Genomic DNA, 20,100 nt, shown 5'->3' on the forward strand with positions numbered 1-20,100 from the left:
AAAATGAGGCAGAAGGGCCTTTCACAACCAGCTGGAGCTTAGTGCAAGAGAGAACTGCCACTGCCAAGCTGGACTCGACTGGTGACTCTGAGCTTCCAAGGAGAGGGCAGTGCCACAAAATCTCCTCAAGGGGGAATGTAACCACTCACAAACACTGTCCAAGCAAGGGTGGGAGGATGCTGCCAGAGCCTGCCATTCTGATGCAATATGCCAGGCTAAAGCCCACACAGGGATCAGATTATTTCAGGAGCATTACTTCTCTCAGCTGTCAGTTCCAGCTCCCTGGAACTGGGAGGGATGAAGAACAAGACAGCTTTAAGACACTCAGGGGCTCCGTTGTCCTCAGGCACTCTGGGGACCTGCCTTTTCCTGACTTCCCTTCTGTCCTCTTCAAATCAATCCCCTCCCAGCGGACACTTTACCTTCAAGGTACTGCAGCAAGGAAGGGATCTGGGCCATCCAGGGAATCCCCACCGCTCTGTGAATTGCCCTGTGAAGGGTCTTCAGCAGCTGCAGGGCAACAGCTCCATGGCCACCTCCTTCATAAGGAGAGCAAGCAAGCACCTGGAAGAGGGAAGGAGAGAGAATTAGAGCTCCAGCCTGACAGAGGAACAGCAGTTTGTCTGAGAAAGGAGAGGGGCTTTGCAGGTGCCATGGCAGGCAGCACACAGCAGAACTGCTTCTCTTTTTGCACTGCCTCCCTGAGGAATGGCGCGTCCTTGCTATTCGAGAGGTCCACACTGGGAATGCCCAGGCAGTCCTTGGAGGGCAAGACGCCCTCCAGCAGGCTTGTTCCTCCCTGAAGGCTGCAAGCATCTGCCTTGAAAGCAGTCTCCATCCGGAGCTCTCCCCCTTTCCCTTGGTCAGGAAAACTCTGCCCCGAGGAGTCCCCAACTACTCACCAGGAGACGTACCAGCAGAGCCTGGGGAGTTGGCAGTTTGGCTGGAAAGAGAAAGAAAGATCCATTTCAGCAGGCCAAGTCCCACACAAGATGATCACCCGTCCATCCCAGGCAAAGCCTCCAGGACAGGACTGAAGGGGCCTGATAATCTGCTGATAAATTTGCCTTCCCCCAGCTTTTCCCATCTTAGGGTATCCATGCAATTAACGTGCCGAAAGGAAGGTAACTCCCCAGCACTGCCAGCAAGGAGTCCTCCATTTTACAGGGAGAATGCTGAGAAATGAAGAGCAAAGCATTTTCTCTGGGAAATGCAGAGGAAATTTCCACAAAGGAAATACAGGGCAGGACTCCCTGTCACCTAGCAGAAGGGCAAGGCTGTGCTGTTCACTCTTCCCAGCCTCCCAGTTGGGTCTGCCAGGGGACAGAGACACACACAGGCTCAGCCTGTCCACCTGACAGAGCAGGACAGAATACTTTGGAAGTTTCTCTCTTTTACCGCGTTCTTGGTAGCACAGGTAATTGGGTTCCTCCTTCTCTTCTGCTCTCTCCTGTCTCTCCACGAGCTCCCTGAGGCAGCGGGAGAGTGGGACCAGAGTGCCAGTGTACTGAGCTGGCACTACGAACTGGAGGAGCCTTGGCCATAGGAGCTGCAGAGCAAAATACAGCAATTCAGCACGTCATTCTTTCCATCCCTTCAACTCCTGTTTTCATAGTGGCTGTCCTCTGTGGCTATGACCCAGCCCCTCCACTGTTAGCCCTCTCCAGGGCATTACTTCATGTCTCTCCCACCCTTTCTCTTCTGTCTCTCTTCCTTCTAGTCCACTGTCCTAATCCCCACTTGAGCCCATCTCTTGGACTGTTATTCACAAGGCTTCATTTCCCCTCTCCTCCGACAAGACATTCTGGTAGCCCCGTGCTCGGAAGAGCTTGTCAGCAGGGAGGGGGAGGGCTAGAAGAAGGTATCCTCAAGGCAAGGAGTAGCACCAGGTGGTGGGATGACTTACTCTTGTCATGCCGCTTGCTGAGACGTCCAGGGTGTCGAGGACATGTAAGCAGAGAGTTTGAAGCGCGGTCTCTGCCACTGCTTCCCTCTCAGAGAGGTTTCCTGTCTCCTGCAAGACACAAGTTTGAAAACACTCCCATCAGCTACTGTTTCTTCAGGAAGAGGCTAGAGGCTTCAGTAGGAGACTTGGCTTTTGCTTTGGGAGCACAGGTCACCTGAGGTAAGACAATGGGAAATCCTATAGTAGGGGTCACATCCTGGACTGCAAGGAAAACTACACAGAATGCAGAGAGAGCAACTGCCTGTTTGCAATTACCCAACCAATGGGGGTAAATGGTTTATTCGCGACAGCAGATGCTCAATGGCCCGAGCTCTGTTTTAATGACACCAAAGAAACGCTCTTCAGAGGAGTTCTGCTCAATTCCTGCACTGAAAGGAGAGCAGAACTGGCCCCAAGGACAAGGAAGAGGAGGTGGGAGTTCTTGACACGCTTCTCCTTACAAATGCAGCCTTCAGGAGCCTCACAGCAAATGACTGAACAAGAGGAAAGGCACAGCCAAAGCCAAGAGTTTCACCAAGTCCTTGTTCTGGTGAGCCACCTACAAGGAGTCATTCCCTGTGGACCTGGCTGGCAACACCTAAGAAAGAGGTGCCTGTGGTCCCTTTGTTTCCAGAAAGCACACAGGGCCCGAAAGCACTGCATGGAGGGCAGGACAGGTTCGGACAGAAATATGGAGGACAAGGAAAGAACTGGAGAGCTTTTCCGGCTTGTCCTGCTTAGCCCACAATTTCTGTCTTTTGCTGATCATCCATCAGCAGTTCAGAAAAGACTTGTCCACCTTTGTATCCTGCTGAGAATCCACTTTTCCAGGGTGGCTTTTGCCAAGCAGTTTTGCTGAAATCCCTGGCAGCACCACTGCTCTTTTCTTACTCTCCCACGGTGCCTCCCATTGCATGACATGGTGGTGTAGCACCACAGCCGCACCCTTGACAGCAACAGAGAGACCCACGATTCAAGTCGGTTGGGATGCTGATGAGGTCATGGCACCAGGCACTCAAGGGCTGCTGCTTGGGGGCCTCCACATTTTCAGGGAAGCTCAGTGCAGTAGTCAGTGGACAAAAGGCACAAAACAAAGCCCCAAATGTCACATTCTCCTCTTACCAGTCTGCTGGTGGCCCGACTGAACTCCCTGAAAACATAGGCCACCAGACCCCAGGCCGAACAGTTCTCGACACCAGAGCTGAACAGTTCCTTGATGAAACCAAGAACAGCCACCTTCACCTGCCGGGGAGGAGATTGCAAACAAGAGTAACCATGAGTCCTTCTCTCCGAAGCAGGAAACATATGCCTAGGCTAGATCCAAACTGCGTAGGGAAATGCTTCCCCTGTCACTCATCAGGCTACCATCCCTTCCCCAGCCACCTCACCTTACTCCGGTGGTCTCCAAAGACAGTTTCCACTGCCTTGACAACCAGGAACATGTTCTTTCTTATCGCCATTGCTGAAAGGAAGTACAGGTACGTTGAGGCAGAGCCCACCCCTCCAAAAGAGCACTGTCAAAATGTCTCTGCTTTCTCATGGACAGCTAGACAGAAAGCACGGGGCCAAAATCTGACTTCAGGGGAAGCAGCAGAAGCCAGGAGCAACAGGGACTGCCTAACACAGAGAGTTAGAAAAATGGGATCCACACTGGAATTCACTACTCTTTATGCTCGGAGTGTTACTGAGCTTCAGCTGTCACCCCTGACGAAGCGTGGTCAATAACTATCCAGACAGACTGCTCGGCTGGGTTTGATACGGTTGGAGACTACAATTCATTTGGGTAACATAGTCTTTGTAAGCACCCACGCATTTCTGTGCTTCACCCTTTCTCAGCTGAAACATGGTAAGGTGCTTGGTCCACACTAAGCGTGTGCCCTCCATGGATTTTGACAAGGCTGCTGGCCTGTTTCTCAGAGCTGAAGGGGACTCGGGCGACTTCTGAGATACCTCAGGGAGTGTGCACTTCTTGTGCACTCAGGTTGCAGAGGAGTCTGGTCTACCACAGCCCAACTGCACAGCCTGAACACCTCCTCTGATCAGGCTCTGGCAGTTCATGGCTTCAGCTCTTGGCTGTTTCTGCTCGTAGTCCCTCAGCCAAAGTACATCATTCCTCCTATTTTCTTCCTAGTGTTACTTACAGTCACAATGAACAAAGAATCTCAGCAGAGACAGGGCTGCTATTCTAGAAGCCTCGTTCTCAGCCTCCAGTTGTGAGTACAGAAACTCCATGGTCTCCTCAGGGAAGCTTCGGGCTGGAGGGAAGAAATCATGTTCTAGGTTAACAATCAAGCTCTTCTCCCATTGCAGAGCTTTGCAGGAGAGTTTCAAAGAAACCACAGCCAAATTCTGTTTTCTCCTTACCTAGTAGCAGCATGCAGTGGCACAGCTCTGTTTTATGGCCAATGCGGTGCTTCTTGGTCACATCCGAGAGCTGTGGGAATGAGGTACGTTTTAGGATCAGTCTTGAGAGAGACTGAAAAGAATCGCTCCTATGAGGTCTTGTCTCCCTGGGGACTCACAGGGAAAGATGCCATTCAAGAAGGACAGTGCTCTGTCCTCTCAAAGCTGTCTTCTGCTTCCCCCCCACCCTTCTGTCTCTCTGGAACTCTACGGAGAGGCCAGAGATGAGCTTGTGCTCTGACAGACAGCTTCTAGATCCTGGAGTCAGAGATGAACACCTTCCTGAGCGTCTTGTCAGCTCCACTCTAACGCTCCAGAGGGAGTTTGAGCCTACGACAGGGGACCCACAGCCAAAACAAAGGCTACGCCCTAGAGGCAAGAGCAACCTTTGAGTTCCAGTCAGTTCCGCAGCAGCAAAAGGCCGTTAGGATACAAGGGCTGGCTGGGATTCCAAGGCTCAGCTTCAGCTCTCTGGGCTCCAGATTCCTCCTGCTCTCTGCCCGAGCAGGAAACTCCTTTGTGAACTGAGCTGTCCCTGGAACCAGGCAAAGCAGCCCTGGAAAAGTCCGTGGGCACCTGGCCGGAATGGGGGCCTCAACAGCTGTATGGACCTGACTGCAAGGTATGAGAAAAGCCCAAAGGAGGGAAACTCTGCCCTGCCACCCCATGGGTCTTTCCTGCCAACCAGAGGCAGACCTGCTAACCCAGAGGGAAGTGCAGGATGTTCAGCCCCTGCTTACCTGGTTGTGCACAACAATGCAGATGATAAAAACTCTTTCCCTGGGGATAAAGGGCTCAGTTTTCTCCACAGCTTCCAAGAAATGCCTGAGACGCTACAAGAAAAAGTGAAAACGAGAGGGTGGCTTGTGAGTGAGAGCAGCTCATTAACACAGGACAGCATGCCTCCACAGTTGGCTGTTCTCTGCCCTGAAAAAACAGGCAGTATCAAGCCTCCCCCTCCATCTGTGTGCGACTGTCTTGGCTTCTTCTCTAACAGGTTCCCAGCTCCTCCAGGAACTCCCACAGCTCCCTGATCCCAGCACACACTCACCCTGACCCATGCAGCCACATCGTATCTTGCCAGACACCTCACCTTGGTCACGTGAAAACCATCTTGGACCTCTTCATACTGGTCCAAGAGCCAGCAGAGCTGGTCGCACACATGCCCTTGATACTCTTCCTGATGAAGGAGGAGGCCCATCATAGCTGCCACAGCCCTGATGATGTCCTCCTTGAGCTGCACACAAGGAAGACAGAAGACCTTTGTTTGCTCCGACTGAAGCTCTGCTCTAGGAGGCAGCATCCCCCAGACACAAACTTCCCCCTTCCCAAAGACAGCCATTTCCCAGCTTCCTCTGGAGGAAACGGTCTTGCTCGAGAAGAGAGAGAACATTTCCCCTCTTCTAAACCCAAGACCCTTGGGGCTCAAAGGCCACTGGAATTTGGCTGGTTCCCAGCGGCGGTTCTCCAGACCCGGCCTGGCCTCACTAGTTCATCGCGAGGCTGCAAAGTGGGACTCCAGGCACACTGCCTGTTGGCCCACAGCATTTCCACACTGTCGAGCTGCAGCAGGCTCCCAGCTCTAGACAACGCCTCAATGACCTGCTTCCTCCCTGGAAAGCACTTCTCCTGACGTGACACCACTGTTCCCCAGAAAGACAGGTGAACTCCAGCATTGCAGCTGCTGCTGCTAAAGGGCCACAAAGGCAGCCAGTCTCACCTCCTTCTCTTCACAGTCCAGCCAGTTTCTGACCACGTAGCAGAAGAAAGGGTATGTCTTCTCACAAAGCTGGGCTTCCCCTATTCGAGGGAAGGAGCACTTTGCCCAGTCTTGGAAGTAAACAGTCACCCCTTTCGACCACGTTTCCAGAACTGCATGAAAGATGGGGAGAAAGGTCACTCTGTCAAGTATGTCCCAGAGAGAAGAGTTTGCATTATCACTCCAGCCTGTCTCAAACTGCCGTCCCATGCTCATCAGCACTTAGCTCCAGAGCAGTTTTGGGTTCTGGGGCAGGCGTGAAATGTTTGAAAATGCCTTCCTTGAAATGCTAAGCTGTTTCTCTCCTCCCTCTTCTCCTCCTTGTTCCTGCTAGTCCTTTTTCCCCCCTCCAAGATTAGCTGTTGAGTAGTAAAATTAGCTGAGTAGTAAAACTCCAACAACTCCATTCCCTTCCTGGCCACAGCCATCTCCTGAGCTTTAGACATTCTTTTATGTTGTACAGACTGTTTGGAGCTTTAAAGGGCTGGAGCTCCCTAGAGGTTCAGAACCTGCAGTAGCAGCTTGAGAGAGAAGAGACTTGGGTGCCGACTGCCGCTCACTAACTTCCCCTTCCCTCTGCATCCCAGTGCAGCCCTGGCACTAGAGGTGGACACTTACCAGCACAGAAGGCTTGCTTCATCCTGCTGCTCTGTACTCGCCCCAGCATGGTGTACATGACATTCCAGGTCATTTCCAGAAACGGGATGCAGCTCAGTGCTGCAGAGAAGGGCAGAGGGAAAGCAAACAACCTGCTGTCAGGAAAGCTGTTCAGCAAGGGTGCCCTTCCCCGAGGGATGGGAGCAGGGAAGCCCTTCAGGGTGGGACTGGAAGCAGAGTGGAGCAGAACTCCGCTAGGCTGGGTCTTCCCACGGTCCCATCCTTAGGGCACTTAGCTCAGGGGACAAAGCCACCACTTCCGACTGCTCCCAGGCAGCAAAAGATGTGGAAGCCATAACCCTGTAGCCCTCCCATATTCCAACAACCGAAACCCTTCTCCCGCTGCTCAAAGAAGCCAGCACCAAAGCATGCAGCCCAAGTTGCCGTACCATAGCTCGTGGCCAGTTTGCTGAGGGTTATAAAAACAAATTCCTGAGGGATATCCTCCACAGGCTTCAGATGACGCTGTAGCTCTTCCATGACTTGTAGGAAGTGAGAGCGGGCCAGGGAGACCAGGATGTCACTTGCTGCTCTTTGCACGACATCCGTTACACCCTACAAAAGGACCATGAAGGAAAACCATCAACACAGGAAAGACTGAGGCAGCGGGGCAGATGGAACTAGCCAACGATGGCTGTATGACTTCAGCTCTACATTTCCATGTTGAAGGGAAGAGTGAGAGAAACGTCATCTCTCCAGAGAGATCCATCAGTGATAAATATTCCCTGCCTTGTTTGGCTGCCACCGCTTTGCCCCTTTGTGAAAGGTAAGCAGTTCAGCAGTCCTAAACTTGTTGGTCAAGAAAGAGTTTGACCATTTGCCCTTCTGTGCTACTGCTGCCTCTCCCTTCCCTTTGTGACAGCGGGAGAATAGGAACAGAGAAGCTCCCAGAAGGCTCCAGCAACGAACACGCTCCACACAGAAGGCCAGATGGAATATTGGGTACAGCAGGGAAGGGACTGGCACTTCGCCATGCCTCTTCCTCAAAGCAGGATGACTACCTAAGAACGGTAATCCAATGGCCAACCGTGTGGAAGCAGGCTGAGTTTCTGCCTCCCTGCCTGGAGCCTTTCCCTTCAGCACAGACATGCTTGTTACAGCAGTCGTGGGCCTGCTTGCCTCAGCTGCAGCCAAAGGCCCAGTGCCACTTTACACAGGGCAGCTACTTCAGAGGTTGCACCTGCTCAAGAGCTTGGCTGGATATGGCCCTTTCCCTCAAGGAGTCAGCTGCCCTGAGGAAGAGTCTCCCATAGTGGGATCTGGGGACTGTCATTGGTTCTTAAGGCAAAGGGGAGATCTTTGGTGTCATGCTATAGCTTTCCAGACAACAGGGCTCTAGGCAGGATGCTTTGACTAGTTTCGAAGAGAACAAGCTTGCCACTCTCAAATCCCTTGAAGCCAATGTTATTAATTGGCTTAACAGATCTCTCTCCAAATGGTCGCCATCTTCCTGGAGGATTCTCCCCAGTTCCTGGTAAATTTCTACCCGATTACCCTGAGGACAAATCAGAACAGGGAACATCTGAACTTCTTTCTCCTTGATGACCAGGATGTCGTAGAGCACTTGGTCCGTACAGCCTTCCCAAACGGCATCATGCAGACAGCTCCATTTCGAGGATCTAGTCCTAGAAAGTAGCTGAGTGACCAGCCTCACAAGGAAGTGTTTCGCCAAACGGAGGATCCACCCATTGCTCTGGTAAGGATCTCCCCAACTTCACAGCTCCCTCCACTCTGCTGGATATTCTGCAACCACACAGTTGCTGCCCCAAAGAGCTCATAGCTCCTCTAGACCAAACAAAGTGCCGGGGGCAAAAGGAATACACGGGACAATGGCATTTCCAGACTTCCTTGGTAGGGCCTGACTCACAGGCTTCCCCCGGCTCCTTAGGGAAGTTCCTGGGGTAACTTTTGTGGATCATACCGGGAGATCTGCCTTCCCTGCACAGATTGGTTCTCAAATTATGTTTATGTTTCACTGTCTTTGAGAAGTCGACAAAGATCAAAGCATGGTCGGAGCCGCAGACAGCAGCCCAGACAGAGAGGTGGCCGGGGGCTTAGGGTGGGTGTAGGACTACTGCTGCGCTCAGGAAGTTTTCAGAGAATATGTCGACAAAAGGAGGAAGCCTGGGGAGAGCAAATGACCAGAAGGTTGGCCGTGTCCTCTACTGCACTCCTGCCTTCTGTGAGAAAGGATGATGTGCAGTAGCATTGTCTCCTAATGACTGGCAAAAATTGCATTTCTGTGATGCGGTGTTTGCAGGAGAGTGCATTTACCATGTGGCAAGAGCACATCCCCTGGTGCCTGAGCCAGGCACGTTCGGAATCCAAGTGCTTGAATTCAGGCGGAATCCACTGAAACTGCCACTCCCTTACCTCATTTTCCTGCAGTTGGCACAGAAAGGAGACCACAGAGCCAGGCAAGGTGTTGGTGGCTGCAGGAGGAGACTCTGCATCCACGCCTCCATCCTCAGGCTCCTCAGGTCTCACCCGGGAAGCTCTTTTAGTCAAGCGACCTGGAAGGAAACAAGCTGAGGATTACCTGCCCTCAGGTACTAGCATCAGGCAGGGTCAAACGGCTCCCCAGCCTTCAGGGAAATTCCTCCCCTCACTGCTAACACCAGAAGACCAGCTGGTTTGCAGCAGGTGCCTCTATTACCCAGCCAAAGGTGGGCGTATTGGAGCCACCAGATTCAGGCAGGCAGGCCTGACGTCTGGTAGATGGCATCAAAGTTGTCTGCAGTGTGCCGAGGAGACACAGCAGAAAAACGACTCTGCCTTGGTTGCTTCCTTTCCCTTCCCTCCGAGGGATTTTGTGGATGAGTTCCTTGGGTGAGAAGTTCACAGCAGGAGGATCCAGGTCGAGATCAGGCATTTAGAAATCGAGCAGAGGACAGCCCCGAACGGGAGGAGCTCTGTGGGCCTGCCATAAAGAACTGAGGAGTGGCCCTTACCCCACCACAATCGTAATCTCTTCATCTCAGAAGGAATTCCTTCCGGACAGCAGTGCTCGCTCCAGCTACCTCCTCACAGGTGAAGGAGCAAGCCACTGAAGACCCCACCTCCCCAGACGCCCGGGCGGGCAGCCAAGGCCATTGTGACACCCCCGCGTCCCACGCACACCTCACAGACGTCTGCTGACCGCTGCGGGCTGGTGTCCCAGGCAGTCCCTCCCTTGGGGGATGGCACCAGAGGTGGGCACGGGCTCAGGAGCAGGCTCCTTGCCCTCCCACAAAGCCACTTTTCCCCATCTCGCTCAGTCACTCGTTCGTGGGTCTTACTTCTGGAGTGGTCAGGAGTATGGACGGTATCTGCGCGTCTTCTCACACCTCCTTTTCTGTTCAATTGGCATTTTCCAGCGACCGGAGATGGAGTGGTCACCTGGGCTGATGGGCTCTTTTCTTTCTTTCTTTTCTGCCATGATGTCGATGCCCTCAGAAAAAGAGGCTTATGCCATACCCTGGAGATAGAGTATTTCTCAATAGATTACAAGAAGACAACCTTATGTGACTGTAATTTTCATATGACAGTGAATAAAGATAAAATTGTAAACATATTTTCTGGAAAATTTCTTTTTCTGTGTATGGAAATACATTTTTGTGCATATTTCCAATCAAATGTAAAAAAAAAAGTAACAGCATTCTATTATTGTTGCCTAAAGCTTTTTTCCAGTTAGTGTGCATTTCAATTAATATATTTTAAATGTACAAGTATTACAGATAGCAATGTTAAAATATAAAAATTGATTTTTGAGTTACAAGCAACTTCCATTTAGATCCACATATTAAAATGTTTAAAAAATATCAATTAAAGAAATCTTAAATTATTCTTCTCATCAGCCAACTCCTGGGAATTCATTAGCCAGGAACTTTCAGACATCCCCCCCACCCAAATGTTTAATCACAGAACTGTATTCACAATTCTCATTTTGCTCACATGGTAAGACAGTGGCTTCTTGTTTATTCACTGTTCCTGTGACAAAAATCTAATATAGCATGTACAAGAACATCAGATACTTAGACTAACAGAAAATCAAACCACTAATCATAGTTGTTAATTGCTATTGCTAATAAGCAGTCACAGTGGCGCTGGGGTAGCACGTGTAGTGGAGGCTAAATGCAATAATACCTCGTTTTGATGTTGTTCTCTTCTACGAAAGCACTTGGAGCAGATTAAGACATTTCTCGTCCTATTTTGTTTATTGAGTGGGCCCTGATACTGGGGAGAAGCTGCCGTGAAGCAGACCTAGTAGTCAGCTTCCTTAGAGAAGGCGTCTTGTCCTGTATTTGAGGGCTTCCGGTACGTTTTGACAGACAGTAGTGAGTGACGGGTTTCCTTTGGACCCCCCGGGGAGCAGAAAGTTCTGCCGGGAAGGCAAAATGTTTCTTGCGGCTGGGTTGGAAGAAGCTGGCTGCTGATGCAAGGCAGTGACAATTCTGGGGTCGCGGGAAGTTCTGAAAAGACGGTCGTTCCCTTTTCTAGAAGGCTATGCACTTCGGTTCCTAATAGCTGTAGTAATGAAGCCAGGTAAGCGTTCGGGAGGAGCCCAAGCCACTTTTGCCTAGCGAGTATTTTGCAAGGGGGGCAGGAAAGCGCTGCGCCCTGCTCCTTGCTGCCCTCGCGTGTCTGAAAGGCGGCACTGCACGCGGGGGGGGGGAGGGGGAAATCACATGCGCATTGCGTTCCGGCGCGCTCACGGCTGCCCTCGCGTGTCGACAAGGCAGCACTGCAGCCGCCGGCGGCCACCGCTGCGTACGAAGACCGTTGCGGGCAGCCGGCGCACACGTGCGCGCTGCCGGTCGCCGCGTTGGCCGCTACTCTGCGCTCTCTCGGGGACGGGTAAGCGCAGGGGCCGCGCTCGTGCCCCCTGCCCGGTGCTCACGGACCGGGAGCGCTTTTCCCGAGAGGGCTTTTCCTTCTCGGTGCTTCCTGGGGGCGCGGGGACGGGCAGTGCTGTCTCGGAGCTGCTCCGCGGCGCTCTCTCCCCGGGGCAGCCCCAGCGCCTGCTCGCTGATGCCCGCCGCTCTCTCGGGCGCGGGCAGAGCAGCCTCGGGGCGCTCGCTGCTCGGCCTGAGCGCCGGGGTGGCGCGGCGGGCTGCGGTTAGCGCGCGGGAGCCGGCCGGCTGCAGCGCGGCGCTGCGACCACGCGAGGGTGGGGCCATTGCGGGTCTGGCCTGCCTCGCGCTGCGCTCCCCCGCCCCTCGCGCTCCCCCGCCCCTCGCGCTCCCCCCGCCCCTCTCGCGCTCCCCCCGCCCCTCTCGCGCTCCCCCGCCCCTCTCGCGCTCCCCCCGCCCCTCTCGCGCTCCCCCCGCCCCTCTCGCGCTCCCCCCGCCCCTCGCGCTCCCCCCGCCCCTCGCGCTCCCCCCGCCCCTCTCGCGCTCCCCCCGCCCCTCGCGCTCCCCCCGCCCCTCGCGCTCCCCCCGCCCCTCGCGCTCGGGCAAGATGGCGGCGAGCAGGGCGGGTGTTTTGGCTGGACGGCGGCGGGCGAGGGCAGAGGCGCGCTGGAGTCGAGCATGTGGGGGCCGCGGTGAGGCGAGGTGAGGCGAGCGTGTGCCTTCGGGTGGCCGCGGGTGTCGGGCTGTGTCCTGCCAGCCGGGGCCGTCGCTGCGTGGAGGCGGCGGGGCGGGGGGGGGGAGTCGGGCCGGGGGCCGCGCCGCGCCGGGTCTGCGCGGCGCCGGGTCTGCCGGAGCGCGGCTCTGACTCTCCCTTTTGCGTGTGTCGCCTGTAGGGCCCCGGTTCCTCCCCAGCGCGGGCCGGGGCGTGCGCTCGCCCCTGCGGACGCAGCCTGGAGGAGCGGGGGGGCAGGCGGGCCCCGGAGCGGGATTAGGGCACGGCGTCGGCGGGAGGACGGCTCCTGATGCAATAGGCGTGCCCGAGAGTGCTGGTAGGTCATGAAGGAGTTTAAAACCTCTGGACCAAATAGGGTTAAGGTCAACTTGAGTTAGATACGATTAGTGCAGCCCCAAGTTATTTACTTGAGAATTGTGGCTAGGCAAGCAAGAAGATGGGTAGAAGACAGATGCTCCTGGACACCCTGAGGCCTCCCCTGCCCCCAGGCACAGACTGTGGGTACCAGCCGACCTGGGCACCAACTGATTGGAACCCCCGCTGAGCCCTGCTCCCTCCTGTACAGCTGCCCTAAAGCCATGAGTTTCCCTGGTGCAGCATGTGTCGATGGGTCCTCCATTGCCTCTGACATCTCCCCAGGCGCTCGTACGCTGCGCAGGGGTCTGGATGTTTCCAGCAGCGGCACAGCAGCCTGATGCCTCCTCTCGTCTGGGATGCGGGGCCCTTGGTGAGTTCCCTGCTGCCTCCTCTGGCGTCCTCTGCGAGCTCATAAATCTCCCCTCCTCCTCCTCCTTCTCCTCCTCCTCCCCCTCCCCCCCCACCCTGTCTGGTGGGGTGGGAGACCCGTGGCTCCTCCTGCCAAGCTGACAGCCACGTGGGGCACCCCTATGCGCTCCCTACGCATCTGGGATGGCACCCCTGCCCTGAGGGCCCCGCAGAGTCCCACCCTTCCTGCAACCACCCCCCCAAAGCCATTAAACCACACAATATCAGGTAAAAATATCAGGTAAAAAAAAGGATTATTTTTTAAACTAATACTTGACTAATTTTGCTCCTTTCCCAGTATTCTGTAGAGAGTGGCTATTTTAAAAAGTTAACCAAGTCTGTGTAGTTTTAATTAGGTGTATTAAAAAGATAAAAGAAGGAAATATAGCTCACATTCAAGCACTCAAATATGTGAAAATAGCTGAAATTGCTCTTACTGCACTAAGCTCATTAAATTGACTTGCTGGAATGTTGCATATTAGAATGATCAGACCAGAGTGTTAACAGCTTTAATGCTTTTATCTGGTGCAGTTCGCCCACCTCCCCACCTGAGGGTTACCGAGCAGGCACAGTCGACTTCCTTTCCGAGGGCTGTGATGCCGGGCTTCGTGCTGGTGTGTGAACTGCTGCTGTCTGTGCTTAGTGCAAAAAAGAGTAACTAAGACAGACCTTTGTGGTGAGAACCCTTGATAAAGTTCTGTCGGGAACGCATCCCGCTGTCCTCGATAGAAAAGCCACCCTAGATCTCAAGTTTGATTCGGTAACTGATTAAATGGATTCTGGTTTAGATCACGAATATATCACATAGTCAAAATTGTGCAATATTCTCCATGAACAGTTAAAGTGATTATTTCATTTTAGACCTTGAATAAGGAGATTGAATGAGCTGGTAAACATTACTTGGTGTTAAGATGGTATGAAAATTTAATATCTTTATTCTTCAGTCTCGGTGCTGCAGGAGTCTCTCTCTCATCCTGGTAGATAATATTAATTGCTGTTTCTCTACCTATGGAGCATATGAGATTTGCCATGCAAGCTCAGAATGAATGCAGTTATCCAACAACCTTACACATTTAGAAAATACTTTCTGCAGCCAAGACATATAGCAATGTTATAGCGTATGTACAACCTAAAAAGACGGTTTCCAGAGATGTATATGTATACAAGTTTCAGCCTTCTGGGTGTGTGACTATTCAGAGACTCCCAGCGAACTGTGTCCAGGTTAGCCTGTAGCCAAACAGGCAGACCCAGCACACTGTGCCTGTGGTGTGTTCAAGCCTAAAGAGACTTCAGGTGCACTGTCATCACCGGGTATCATGCTGACACGGTGTCCACAAGGGGTGGATCTTTTCTGGGCAATTCACAGCTGCTCTTAGACTACCAAATAGTCAGAATCCTATACGGAATTATTAATGGTTTTGCTACTGGAAAAAAAGAGAAAGACAGAGTACTTGATCTGCATATTCATAGCCTGAAAGAACAAAAAAGATATGGGATACAGAAAAAAGAAAGAGGATAATAATTTATTTAAACATAAAAACAACATTAAACTACTGCTTCATTGTTCTACTACCTTTGGCTCACAGAGCTTAAGTTCCTGGGGAAGCATGGTAAGGGGATGAAATAGGATTTTTTTTCAGTTTTTTTTTAGTAGCAGACTAGTGAAGGTGATATGATCAAGGTCCCTAATCTTTTTTTTTTTTCCTCTACCCAAGAAAACTCAGAAGGATACATCACTGCTTTGACAGAGATGGGGATAAAACAAAATCAAAAAAAAAAAAAGAGCTCCTTTTTCAGGAGCAATTCCCACTTACTGTGATTTGAGCTCCTTTTTCAGGAGCAATTCCCACTTACTGTGATTTAAGCACCCACTCTGAAGTTCTGGGACTAAGTACATGGTCCATATGCTCTGACTACAAAAAACACTGTCCACAGAGAGCAAGGTCACTGTGATTACCTATGTAAAGTTTCCTTCAGGATGCCCGTTATCTGGAGAAACCCGTTGTTGCACATGATCTATCTTATATTTTCTCAACATATAATACAGCGATTTCTCAACATATAATACTTGAAGACCAATATAAATATTGTGTAGAATGATACTTTCTAAGTCATTAATTTTAAATCATAAATCAAAAATATTTTAAAAAGAGAGATTTGTTCTGCATTGTCAGAGAATAACTACTTCTAAAATAAACTAAAAAGGCTCTATAAATGAATAAATTTTGCAATTTTTTGCCTTCAATAGTGTTCAAAGGTTAAAAATGAATTAAAATTGTAAAATAAGTGCACTAGCTACTTATTTCATTTATTTTATCTTTCCCTTTCCTCCTTTGAATACTCTTTTCCTTAAATTGTATTTTCCAGATATTGCTATATTCCAGTTGTACTTTCTCTTTTTCTAATATTCTCTTCGTAAGTATCCCCTTAAAGCACTTTAAAAAGTATCTGACGAATATCGCTGTTTCTCTGTATTATGTGAATGATGTTAATTATCTTTACTTTTTAATGGTTTAAAAATTCAACTTCCCTAACTAAGAGTATGTTTTTAAAAAAGTAGCGATTGCACAGGGGATGCTCCCATTTTCTATTTTTGCTTTTCTAGATTAACGTTCAAATATTTCCTGATAGAAATGTATGTTTTTGCAGGTGGAACATTCCTCTGATAGGTACATTTGGTATTGAAATGAGTTAGTCCCGTATAAATCCTGGCATAGGACTTTCTTCACTAGTTTTAGATGGATCTCTTCTTTCTCAAAGGTATGGCACTAGGTGAGAAAAAGGTGCCGTCAACCTGTAGTTATATTTATACCCGTCGAGGGGTGGGGATCTTTATGTAGAAAGGGGACACACAAAAGTGTAGCGAAGGGGCATATTTTTCTAAATGTGCCCAGGAAACCTATGAGATAGGTGACACAGAGAATTCAGAGGCCTTAAAACAGTGTCACCATTTGAAAAGCAAATTATAAGCTGCAGGAGTGTGTGCACTCCTGCAATGCTTAACATAACCACAGTCTTCACTTTGAAGTATGCCTGACTATTGGCTTACATCCCGTTTTCATGTAGCAATATCCAAGGTAACACAAATCTGGCTCCAACTGTAATGTACGTAGGAGACAGCGAGTATTAAGACACCAAAGAATTCAAAATGTTTGAATCTGGAAGGACGAAAGAACAGCGTACTCAGTGATCAGCCTTTCAGGTGAAGGAGACAACAGCTGTGGTTTTGGTCCCTGTTCCCTTGATTATTTCTGTATGCATGGGTTAGTGACTATCTCATCTAATTAAAAATAAACACTGTGATCGAGGATCAAAACTCACAGGTCCCTCTTTTCCTTGACAAAGCCGTAACTAAATGCTGTTGAATATGTGTGATATGTTATGTGCAGAGCCCTTTAAGATTCCATCTGATTTCTTTGATCTTGTTTTAGGGTGCTTTCAGTGTATTTCCAGTGAGCTATAGTTTGCTCAAATATGTATATGTATTTATGTATATGTTAACATATATATGTTTTAAATTCCTCTTCCCTTTGCATTACTCTACTGATTTTTTTTCTTATAACTGTCTCCCATGTCAAGAAGATTTAACAAAATGAAAAGTATGTCTTCATAGGATAAAGACACATTTTTGTTAGTTACCGTAATACAGACATGAAAGGAAAGATAAAAGAAAAGAGAAGTAGTTCTTCAGATAAAGTCCGTTAAGTATTCATAATGTGATGACATAGGTGATTGTGATATTATCTAGACAGAAGAGCTCTGCCGAAGGTAGCTTTCAGACAATTATATTGGTAAAAAGAAAAACTGGTAAAAGCTGATGAAGTCATTAAATTTTCAAAAGTTACAAATTATCCTGTAAAGCTTCAGTGACTGCAAATTAGCCTTTGCTATAGCCCTCTGCTAACAAGCTATAGATCATTTTATTATTCATGAATTTTAGTAATTTCAGGACACCACAGGTCATCTTATGCTCATTTATTTGCTAAACACCTTGTGCTGGTATGCCTATGCTGAAAAATTGCTACTATTTACTTCCCGTGAGACAAGCAAGCAACAAACTGGTGGATTTGGCCCCAGACATCCACTCTGCCAGGCAACATATACATCTTGCTGTCAGTGAAATAAATGAGCCCTTAAATTGGCTGCAAAGCTTTAAGAGCTGAAATTTGTATGTCTAGTTATCAAACAGAAAGTTCAGAACACCTGCCAATATGAAACATAATTATGACAAGCTGTTACATTTTACCTTTAACTTTTCAGCTTTAACACCACAACTTCATTATAAGAATCTCCTCCTCCCTGCCCCTCCTTTCTCCCTTCCCCCAGACTCAGCTCCCCTCCCAAAAAACGCTCACTGCATTCCATTGTAAATGCTGAGTTAACGCTAATACACTGGGTCATCTATCAGCAGACAAAAAAAAAAGTCAGACATATTAAAAATGCTAGGATTCCTCCTAAGAATAACCACAAATTTTCACAGATTACCAAAAATGGCTAACTGTGTGTAGATACCTGACCTTTATAACCGCCTTTGAAGGCTTTTCAGAGAAAGTCAAAAATCATGAAACAGACTTACAGATTCCTTGTTTTGTTTTTTACTTGAAAAAATCGATTCAATTACTTCTATCTTATTTCACTGACCGACTTCATTATCTTTCCTTTTGGGTCGCAGAGCCCTACGGCACAGGTTTTTGCCACAACAAATCCAACAATTGATAAGCTGTTTGCTGTTTATCCAAATGTTCATGGGAGGGCAAAAAAAGAAAAAAGCCACCAAAAATAAATGTTACTCTTCTTTAAACCCACTTTAAACTATGCCCTGTGTGCACTATAACTAAATATCTTCCCTTGTGTGCATGTATACCTCTGTGTTACAAACCACAAACAGCTATGTGAGAAGAACACTATTTAAAGGAAAGACTTTCTTCTTAGCTGTCAAGGAAGATAATATCTAGGCTAAAATTCATTTCAACATTTTTTATAGATATATATATATATATATGTATATATACACATATACACACAATATGTATATATCAATATGAAGAGCTTAAAAATTACAACCCTTGACCAATTGCACCCTTCTGGTCAATAAAGTAAATATGAGCAATATGAGAAACAAATCAAATGTATGAACTTTACCTCTTTTATTACTTTGACCATATTATTTCTTTTTTTATAGCACCTGCATACTGTATTTTCATTCAAGAAATTTGATTGCGGATAAAGTAGTCCCTACATGTCATAGCAAAAAAATGACACACTAGCCAAAGTTTAAGTCAATGTATTAGTCAAAACACACCTTCTTTTCTTCTTTTTCTGACCTTTTGCTACAGACATAGAAATCTCACATATATTTTGGGGTTAACAGGACTTCAGCAGGGCAATCTGTGTTTTAAGCAGGGTTTCTTGCTGGTTCAGATATATTGTTTGTTCAGTGTTGGGATCCTATGTATTCATACTGCGTTTTGTGTACTGATAATGAATTAAAACAGCAGAAAATCATATACGTATATTTTAAATGTGACATGTCTGATTTCATTTTAATGTGATTTGAAATATTTCACCCTGAATTTATAAAAAAAATCATTAGCACAGCTATACGCATTGTCTTTTCATGATTTTAATTTCTTATTCTTCAATTAAAAATATGCTAAAAGCAGATTTTGCTTAAATTCTGAGATAGTTTGGATAGACTTAGGACCAAATTGTGGCTGCTTTCTGTGTGCAAGCTTTGACTAGAAAGGTGACACAAACAAACATTTCTACCTGGTTTTCAAGGATATGTCAATAAGGTCTATTCACACCAGTGCACCATTTAGCACCACCTGCGTTCATGGAAATCCAGAAGTAGCACATGCCTCTGTTCACAGAAATCTCAGCCAGCTTTCTCTGATGCCTCGTACAACCATCACTGCAGCCACCACTGTCGAGCTAATTCAACTCTTCCAAAAATCAGCAACTGCTGATAAATTCTTGTCTTAATATAAAAGTTGTGTTTCAATTTTATCCATAATCATAATTTTGAGCATAACAAAAACAAGAGTAATATTCATATCAAACATAAAAAGCATGTGGTGTATGTGAATCCTTATGCCTTATCTCTGCTGCATTTACCTATTGGTAAATGATTCTGACTCTCACCTGAGTCAGAACCCAAATTCGGCATGTGCTGCTTATTCGGGTTGTACATAGATTTGCTGGGAATGGTGACAGAAAGGAGAGAAAACAAGGATTCGCCTGGTCCAGGTTAGATGTGTTTTGGCTGCCTCCTAGGCGGTGAACCCAGGTTTAGTCTCTGTCAAACACTGGAGTAAATGGGTCAAAGTGGTGTGTGCCAGACTTGGGAACCAATTTAAATTCCCAGATTATTTAGGTTAAGTGTAGTCAGACACATCAGAAGACAGCTGCTTTAGGACTTGTCTCACCTATCGTTCAACTACTCCGAGTTTCCAGTTCATGTGTGGTCGTCGACAGTTCAGATGTCTAAATTTGTTTTTATAAAACAAATCTGAATTTTTGTAATTTGAGAGATTTTACTGTTACCCTGTAATACAGTATGGGCATTGCTAGCTCCTGGCCGTAAGCTTCGCACTGAGTTTGCACAGCCTCGGGACTGAGGCTGGTCAGGCTTGGCCCGAGTTTTGTCTGAACTCGTCTCGCCTGCAGCTCTGCTTCCCTCGGCTTAGCTGGGGCAGCAGTTTTTCTAACTGCCCGGATGGCGATGGCTATTTTATTTTACTTGTGTTTATCTTTGTACGGTAGAACCATAGGTTGATAAACAAACAGGACAACAAAAAATGCACATTTAACTTATGTAAAAGGCCCCAAACACCAGAAATTCATATCCAACACAGAGCTGCAGACCAATGAAGAAAGAATGATGTAAAAGCATACTAGAAAACATATAAAAATAGCCGCAGATGAATCCTAGAGTGAGTAGGAGGAAACCATCACCATGAACATCATATTCCTCCCGGCGAAGGAGCCCAGATGCTGACAGCTC

At 48.5% G+C, this 20,100-nt stretch overlaps 1 protein-coding gene and 2 long non-coding RNA genes across 3 annotated transcripts; 1 reads left to right on the plus strand and 2 right to left on the minus strand.

Annotated features, from left to right (window-relative positions):
* Positions 1 to 268: 268 nt before the first annotated feature.
* Positions 269 to 3,401, minus strand: LOC135326462 (maestro heat-like repeat-containing protein family member 2B). The gene is made up of 7 exons (XM_064504330.1): positions 3,334 to 3,401; positions 3,068 to 3,187; positions 1,907 to 2,014; positions 1,399 to 1,549; positions 903 to 943; positions 423 to 564; positions 269 to 288 (listed from the first exon to the last, which is right to left on the minus strand). The coding sequence occupies exons 1-7, from the start codon at positions 3,385 to 3,387 to the stop codon at positions 269 to 271; spliced, it is 636 nt and encodes a 211-aa protein (XP_064360400.1). The 5' UTR covers positions 3,388 to 3,401.
* A 914-nt stretch (positions 3,402 to 4,315) lies between these two features.
* LOC135326448 (uncharacterized) lies at positions 4,316 to 5,508 on the minus strand. Its single transcript, XR_010386838.1, has 3 exons — positions 5,442 to 5,508; positions 5,089 to 5,181; positions 4,316 to 4,379 (listed from the first exon to the last, which is right to left on the minus strand). It is a non-coding gene; the product is annotated as an uncharacterized LOC135326448 (long non-coding RNA).
* Positions 5,509 to 12,190: 6,682 nt separating this feature from the next.
* On the plus strand, positions 12,191 to 19,098 carry LOC135326475 (uncharacterized). The gene is made up of 3 exons (XR_010386857.1): positions 12,191 to 12,298; positions 12,490 to 13,056; positions 13,626 to 19,098. It is a non-coding gene; the product is annotated as an uncharacterized LOC135326475 (long non-coding RNA).
* The last annotated feature ends 1,002 nt before the right edge of the window (positions 19,099 to 20,100 follow it).

The sequence above is a fragment of the Dromaius novaehollandiae genome, unplaced genomic scaffold (genome assembly GCF_036370855.1).
Source record: "Dromaius novaehollandiae isolate bDroNov1 unplaced genomic scaffold, bDroNov1.hap1 HAP1_SCAFFOLD_64, whole genome shotgun sequence".
Lineage (NCBI taxonomy): Eukaryota > Metazoa > Chordata > Aves > Casuariiformes > Dromaiidae > Dromaius > Dromaius novaehollandiae.

Coding starts and splice junctions, on each gene's coding strand:
- LOC135326462 (XM_064504330.1), bottom strand. CDS start 3,387: ATGTTCCTGGTTGTCAAGGCAGTGGAAACTGTCTTTGGAGACCACCGG. Junction 2,015..3,067: donor GTCGGGCCACCAGCAGACTG/GTAAGAGGAGAA, acceptor TGTGTCTTGCAG/GAGACAGGAAACCTCTCTGA. Junction 1,550..1,906: donor CAGCAAGCGGCATGACAAGA/GTAAGTCATCCC, acceptor TTTGCTCTGCAG/CTCCTATGGCCAAGGCTCCT.